The following is an 8,282-nucleotide window of genomic DNA, read 5'->3' as shown; positions in this document are numbered from 1 at the left end:
GGAGAAGGAAAATAGACGGAGCCTGATGGCATCTTCAGAACGCCATTAATCTTCATGGTATCACAGATCTCAACAAAAGAACTAAGATGAGCATTTTGGATCGTCTATTGGAGAACCACCAAACTGATTTTGTACCACCATGTATTGATCCTGGCTTAAGTTTGAAGTTATTTGTAGCCAGAGTTTAGTGTGTAGTACCAGAGTAGTTGCCCATTGACAAATGGCGTGACATAGCCCGCTGTTGATAGTTTTGATTTGCTACTTGTTCTGATTGTTCTGCCATTGACTCGAGTTCGTTTCTCGTGTACCCCTTAAAAATTTGAACGTTTTTTTTGTTCAGGATCAACGAGTAATAGACCAACGCTCCTCGATCTTTACATAAACCTAAAACAACAAACAAGCAAAGTATTTGAAAGTAAAGAAATCTAAATTAAAACAAAAGCTACTTGGTAATAATATTAGTAAAAGTAAAATTAAACAATCCCCGATAATGACGCTAAAAACTTGTCACACGTTTTCTATAATGTAATTTATTCCACAAGTGTACGGTATCAAGTTCTGTAATATAATAATGGAGTTAAAGCATTAAACCCAGAGGAATTGTAATTTAGTTTTATACTAAATACTATAATTAAATGACTCTTATTTATCTAGAAAATCGAATTATAAGGTCAATGGTTTTAAAGTAACCTAGTGATGAATATGGTGACGAATTCAACAAATAAATGTAAGTTAGAAGAATAAATAAGATGAGAAAGTCTAGGGTTATGATTTTGCCTAACTATCAAATATGATTTTCAAAAACTTCGTTATCTGTAATCAATTTTACATATTTATAAGTAAGACCCCTAATGTAATTATACCTCCTTTCTGGAGTGTCGTAATTCACTAGCATCTATCCATTCATTTAGCGACCAATTAACTGAAAGCATTAAATCAATAACACAAATAAATGGAAAGGAAGATTTCATAAAAATAACTAAAATAAATTTAAATCATATCCTCAAGTTTTTGCTAATCAAACCCTAGAAGAATTATTTAGTTCATGATATGAGACATGTAATCTATACAAGTTATAAAGGATAATATGAAGAGTTGAAAGATAAAACTATTTTTTGGATGGTTGAATCAATCTTATTCGCCAAGTTGCCTTTACCTCCTTGATATCTTGAATCTTTCTCCCTTCTTGCCCAGTTGAATTGTCTTCAAAAAGTGGCCTTTAGAGTTGTATTTTTATCGTCATGAAATTTTGGAAGAGTTGGGGGTTGGATTGGACTTTTAAAAGATGAATAAAACTTGAAAATCCCTAGTTGTACGCGGCGTGGTGCCTAGGTGTTGTGACTGAATGCATGGGTGCTGACATTCAGAAAAAATAGCAATGTGGAACCTAGGTGCTGAGGGATAGCGCCTAGGCCCTCTCTTCAGCTTCAGGTGCACTGCATAGCCTTATGTATTTTTATTATAACTTTTTCTCCTGTGATTCAATGGAGATGATTCAAACAGCGTTGGAAAGCTAATTCAAAAAGCTACAACTTCGCTACAAATACCATTTTTCAATTCAAATGTTTGATTCGTCAAAAATGGGTCTCAATATGAGAATAAAATTTTGGAGTATAACTTTTTCGGTTGGAAATTTATGTGTGGTCACACTTTGACTATATTTCATCTCTACGACTTTTTCCTTATCCATTTGACTCCTAGTACTTTTGAATCTTCATTGTGAGGTTCGATATAACTTTTGAATATTTATATTTTAGTCCCTGAACTTTGGATCTTTTACAATTTAACCCCTTTTTTTTTTTTCCAATTTTTCCAACTATTGCTTATTTCCTTCAATTTCATCAATCTATATAACAACATCAAAATACACATTAAAGCACTCTAAAACTCATAAGAATTAGCTAAATATCAAAATTCACAGCTTCAAAAATCAGTAACTTAACAGGGAGAATACAAAAATAGAATAAATTAGGAGCACAAGTTCTAATGCCTGTCATGTTCTGCTACACGGAATATTCAATCTAGAGAGAGAGAGAGAGTTCAACGTTAATTTCTTGAGCTGTTACATACTATTTATAACCCGATACCAGAGAAATTATTATCAGGCTTCCATAACAAAAACAGAACTCTTTAATAAAATTTTAGCCCTTGTTTATAATCTGTCCCAACTATTTTTATCCACGTTTCGTCGTACTACACACTTATCAACCACACATTTTTATCTATTATTCTTTAAATAAATTATAAGCAACTTCCAAGCATGCTTCTTTTTTCTTTCTATTTATAACCCGATACCAGAGAAATTATTATCAGGCTTCCATAACAAAAACAGAACTCTTTAATAAAATTTTAGCCCTTGTTTGCCTCTTGTTTATAATCTGTCCCAACTATTTTTATCCACGTTTCGTCGTACTACACACTTATCAACCACACATTTTTATCTATTATTCTTTAAATAAATTATAAGCAACTTCCAAGCATGCTTCTTTTTTCTTTCCCACGAGTCTTGGGAAGCAGGCAAGCAGCAGCAAATAAAAGACGTTATTCTAGTCGGAAAATGACTTCTGAAACAAATAAAACATATGGGGTGTGCTTGGTAAAGTGGGTTAGAAGGTATCGAATAATATTAAATAATAAAAATAGCAAATATATAGTCTGTCACTAAATGGCAAATCTGATAATACATAATAAGCACACAGTCAATTTACTTCATGAGTAAACTTGAAAATATAGCAATATATGTAAGAGGGGGATTATGATTGATAGTCTAAAACCGGAGAAAGCAAGGGCTTATTTGAAAAAAAAGCTTCCAAATTATCAGACATGAGTTCATATAAATCCCCAAAAGATTCCTCGGTGAAGGCAGCACAGTGAGGTGACAATACAACGTTCTCTAGCGTTAAAAGCACTTGAGGAACATGAGGCTCAATTTCAAACACATCCAACCCAGCACCAGCTATTAGTCCTTGCTGCAAACACTGCACCAGCTCCTTCTCATCAATTATAGCCCCACGAGCAATATTCACAATTAATCCTTCCTTTCCGAGCGCCAGCAGAACCTCCCTGTTGATGAGATGATGAGTTTGCTTGGTTAAAGCACAGCACAGTACAAGGACATCAGATATAGCTGCAAGTTCACGGATGTCTGCATAAAATGGGTATGGAACAAATGATTTCTTCTCCCGTGAGTTGTACGATATTATACAGCCAAATGCCTCGAGTCTCCTTGCGACTTCTATGCCAATGCTGCCCAATCCCACAATCCCAATTTTCTTGCCTCCCAACTGAAATCGTCAGTCATCTTCATGTCAATCGACTTGCAAGAAATCAAGACATTATATTCAAGACTTCCACCAAAATATAATGTATTCTTGTAAACAATTTGTAGCATGCTCAATTTTTAAAACATTCAATGCTGAAACTTGTAGAATAAAACTATATGTAGTCTGAGTTTATTCCATTTGGTTGATGTCATTATGTTTTATTTGTCCTAGTCAAAATTTGTCAAGTATATGGTTGTTACTGAGTCTGCAGGAACAATTCTCCACGTTTTTTTCAGTTGCTATTTCTTGTTTCTAAATGTTGATGTAAGCCTATTTAAAGGCCTCAAATCATTGAATAAGAGAAGTCAAGTAATCAGCATCTTCTGTATTCCAGTATATATCTTTGTCCTCTGTTCCTTAAGTGAGTATCTATCAAAAATAAACAATAACATTTCATTTAAAATTTCACTGAAAGATCTCAGTTTAATAACTGTTCATAAAGAGCAGACAGAGCATAGTTAAGTTTGACTGGAGAAGATGATTATAAAAAAAAAAAAAAACATGCCTCCCAACAATTTTTCCAACTATTGCTTATTTCCTTCAATTTCATCAATCTATATAACAACATCAAAATACACATTAAAGCACTCTAAAACTCATAAGAATTAGCTAAATATCAAAATTCACAGCTTCAAAAATCAGTAACTTAACAGGGAGAATACAAAAATAGAATAAATTAGGAGCACAAGTTCTAATGCCTGTCATGTTCTGCAACACGGAATATTCAATCTAGAGAGAGAGAGAGAGTTCAACGTTAATTTCTTGAGCTGTTACATACTATTTATAACCCGATACCAGAGAAATTATTATCAGGCTTCCATAACAAAAACAGAACTCTTTAATAAAATTTTAGCCCTTGTTTGCCTCTTGTTTATAATCTGTCCCAACTATTTTTATCCACGTTTCGTCGTACTACACACTTATCAACCACACATTTTTATCTATTATTCTTTAAATAAATTATAAGCAACTTCCAAGCATGCTTCTTTTTTCTTTACCACGAGTCTTGGGAAGCAGGCAAGCAGCAGCAAATAAAAGACGTTATTCTAGTCGGAAAATGACTTCTGAAACAAATAAAACATATGGGGTGTGCTTGGTAAAGTGGGTTAGAAGGTATCGAATAATATTAAATAATAAAAATAGCAAATATATAGTCTGTCACTAAATGGCAAATCTGATAATACATAATAAGCACACAGTCAATTTACTTCATGAGTAAACTTGAAAATATAGCAATATATGTAAGAGGGGGATTATGATTGATAGTCTAAAACCGGAGAAAGCAAGGGCTTATTTGAAAAAAAAGCTTCCAAATTATCAGACATGAGTTCATATAAATCCCCAAAAGATTCCTCGGTGAAGGCAGCACAGTGAGGTGACAATACAACGTTCTCTAGCGTTAAAAGCACTTGAGGAACATGAGGCTCAATTTCAAACACATCCAACCCAGCACCAGCTATTAGTCCTTGCTGCAAACACTGCACCAGCTCCTTCTCATCAATTATAGCCCCACGAGCAATATTCACAATTAATCCTTCCTTTCCGAGCGCCAGCAGAACCTCCCTGTTGATGAGATGACGAGTTTGCTTGGTTAAAGCACAGCACAGGACAAGGACATCAGATATAGCTGCAAGTTCACGGATGTCTGCATAAAATGGGTATGGAACAAATGATTTCTTCTCCCGTGAGTTGTACGATATTATACAGCCAAATGCCTCGAGTCTCCTTGCGACTTCTATGCCAATGCTGCCCAATCCCACAATCCCAATTTTCTTGCCTCCCAACTGAAATCGTCAGTCATCTTCATGTCAATCGACTTGCAAGAAATCAAGACATTATATTCAAGACTTCCACCAAAATATAATGTATTCTTGTAAACAATTTGTAGCATGCTCAATTTTTAAAACATTCAATGCTGAAACTTGTAGAATAAAACTATATGTAGTCTGAGTTTATTCCATTTGGTTGATGTCATTATGTTTTATTTGTCCTAGTCAAAATTTGTCAAGTATATGGTTGTTACTGAGTCTGCAGGAACAATTCTCCACGTTTTTTTCAGTTGCTATTTCTTGTTTCTAAATGTTGATGTAAGCCTATTTAAAGGCCTCAAATCATTGAATAAGAGAAGTCAAGTAATCAGCATCTTCTGTATTCCAGTATATATCTTTGTCCTCTGTTCCTTAAGTGAGTATCTATCAAAAATAAACAATAACATTTCATTTAAAATTTCACTGAAAGATCTCAGTTTAATAACTGTTCATAAAGAGCAGACAGAGCATAGTTAAGTTTGACTGGAGAAGATGATTATAAAAAAAAAAAAAAAAACATGCCTCCCAATACAGAATTGGGAGATGTTATATGTACTAAATCATTTACCAAATGGATGACCGAATTGATAAGTGTCGCGTCCTTATTGGAGTGGACAGGCGCCCCTCCAATAGGGGGGCGCCACTTGTCAATTCGGTCAAAAATTAGGTAAGACATTTGTTACAAGTAGATTAATTCTAAAAAATTAGATTGGACATGCCAGTTCAATATAATGAAAAAATAATGGTACTTATAGGTAAACATGCACCAGTGAACATATAAATAAGAAGATTAAAAGAGCTCTGTCAAAAGCATCATTGTAAGGAGTTAGAGAGAGATGTTCTCAACCTAGTGAGAGAAACACTTACTTCGTCACCCCATGCAATTATGAGCTTCTTGCTTCTTGTTCGATTTTAACTCTACTCTTGGTGATTTCGAATTCAAAAAGCAGTTTTATGTTAAGTTTGTCCAAAATCATAGTCATTCTCTTTGAAGGTTTGAATTTCGACCAGCACTTTGTGCATAGTCATTGAAGATTCAAGTGCTTTTTGATGAAGTTTTTTACTCTTTTTTGCTAAAATATTCAAAATTTTCATACCCATCTTTGAAGATTTGAATCTGGCCAGCAGGTTTTCTTGTGTTGTTCTTGAAGATTAAAGCTGTTCTTGAAGCAGTTTTTACTCTCTTTGGTAAAGATTTCAACTTTTTTCCCCCCTTTCTGAAAAATTTGTATTATTCTAGCTGTCCCTGCAGCTTCCAGCACAATTTTATGCATTTGCTCCACATGCAAAATGCTTGGCCAAACAATTCTTGGTTGCAATCTAAAAAAAAACAGATTGCAGGTGAAAAAGGTAATCCTAGCATGGTTAACGCCCCCAAAGAAATTGGCTGTTGCTATTCAAACCTGAAAAATGGTTATACTTGTGGAGCAGCCAATTGTCTCAAGTGTTATTAGCTTGGACAAAGACGGAACAGAGGATATGCATCAAGAAGTTCCACTATGTGAGATGTTTATAAAGAAGAAACGCAACAACACTCCAAAGGGACAGATAGCAGGAAAATGTAACCAGCAGAATGGGGTGTCCGACAATAGGGACCACTCAACTGGGAATGCAGATTTTGAAGGCCCCAGCTCAAAGGCAGCCTCTAATGAAAAGATCAAAGGGAAACTTGATAAGCAACGAATCATAGTGACCAGAAAAGCTAAAAAGAAGGACAACTCCGTGTATATTTCTTCAAGAAACTAGGATTCTACACTTCATGTTCTCGATTTATCGAAGTTGTAATGTTTGATTCATTTTGAGTCTCTTGCTTTGGGTCATTAAATCTTTTGTAATGCTTGTTTTATAAGCTCGGGCATGCTTGGAGTAGTTGTACTCAATTTTTGATCTACACACATTTATTTACACGAAAAAATAAAAAAATGAAGAAGAAGAAGAAGAATATTAATAATCCTCCAACATCTTAATCCTCTGCCACATCTCAGCCAAATGCAGTAAAATACCACTTCCATAAAATTACAAGAAAATAGACAGTTTGTGAGTTGAGTAAACAAGCCAATGAATTCAAATCTGATGCCAATAATCATGTAAGCATATCAACTTAACTGATTTCATCCTACGAAAGATAAGAGGCAGAAATAATCACACTAAACTACTGTTGATAATGAGCATAATTAGTTGTATTTCCAAGATGATAATAGAGAATGACTCTCATAACACCAACTTCATCTAAAATAGCTCATAATCCAAGCTGGTTAGTAGTACGTTTAATGATGGTGAAGAGAGTAAATGGCAAGTCCCCACATGATATATCCCATAATATCGTGTAGCAAAACTTGAACTAACAGGCCGTCTGCTCCTTAGCTTCATATATGTCACTTCAAGGTACAACTAGATATTTATACATGTCCCTGATGAGGAGTGTACCACATCAAAGGGGCCAAGTACTTTTAATCTTTTTTGTTGACTAACTGAAGCCTTTGAAGCCCTGCAAACCCGCCAGATGAAGTTAAATCTATGAATATCTGTGTTTCAGAGATCCATCTATATGTTCCATGTCTTTATAGTCACCAACAAGGGTTTGGAATTCAGCCTTGAGGAGAAAGCACTAAGATGGATAGAACTTCTCCCACTTTAGTAAAAGAATTTTCAAGGGCTGAATGGAAACATCACCTCTCTTGCAAGATTTTTAGCCCAAGTATCCTGAAAAGTATTTTCCTTTCTCGTATAGATTCTCCACGGTGAAACAAAGAGTTCCTTAATAGACTAGTGGCAAAAACTTTTGTGCAGCTTGAGTGCACTAACTTTGTTACCTTTAAGAACAAAAATTATTATACTAAGAATTTCCAGAAAACCTAAATAATACTTTGTAAGTTTTTGACACAATACCTAGCATACTTAAGTTTCGAAGTATGCATGATGCCAAAAAGACAAGACTTCACTAAGCGTTCCAGAGAAACATAGGTATATGAGTTGAATAAGTATTACCTAAAAGAAAAAATGCAGCATTATTAAGTTTCAAATTATTCCACTCTTGCCAAACAAAAAACTTGAACATATTTGGGCATTGGTCTTGAATGCTTAATGATAATATTTTTCTTACAGAATGTCTACAATTTGTCAATAACCTCTTTTTCTTCTCCTGGTACAC

General features: G+C 34.5%; 2 protein-coding genes across 2 annotated transcripts; both read right to left on the bottom strand.

Annotated features, from left to right (window-relative positions):
- Positions 1 to 2,631: 2,631 nt before the first annotated feature.
- On the bottom strand, positions 2,632 to 3,293 carry LOC111389612 (glyoxylate/hydroxypyruvate reductase HPR3-like; the record flags this gene model as incomplete). The annotated part of the gene is made up of 1 exon (XM_023014538.1): positions 2,632 to 3,293. A coding segment is annotated over one exon (540 nt), but the record flags the coding sequence as incomplete, so codon positions are not given.
- Positions 3,294 to 4,454: 1,161 nt separating this feature from the next.
- LOC111389611 (glyoxylate/hydroxypyruvate reductase HPR3-like) lies at positions 4,455 to 5,116 on the bottom strand (the record flags this gene model as incomplete). The annotated part of the gene is made up of 1 exon (XM_023014537.1): positions 4,455 to 5,116. A coding segment is annotated over one exon (540 nt), but the record flags the coding sequence as incomplete, so codon positions are not given.
- Between the last annotated feature and the right edge of the window lie 3,166 nt (positions 5,117 to 8,282).

This window comes from Olea europaea, unplaced genomic scaffold (assembly GCF_002742605.1).
Source record: "Olea europaea var. sylvestris unplaced genomic scaffold, O_europaea_v1 scaffold6011, whole genome shotgun sequence".
NCBI classification, from domain to species: Eukaryota; Viridiplantae; Streptophyta; class Magnoliopsida; order Lamiales; family Oleaceae; genus Olea; species Olea europaea.
Note: the sequence above shows the minus strand (reverse complement) of the source record. Positions and strands in the feature narration are given on the sequence as shown.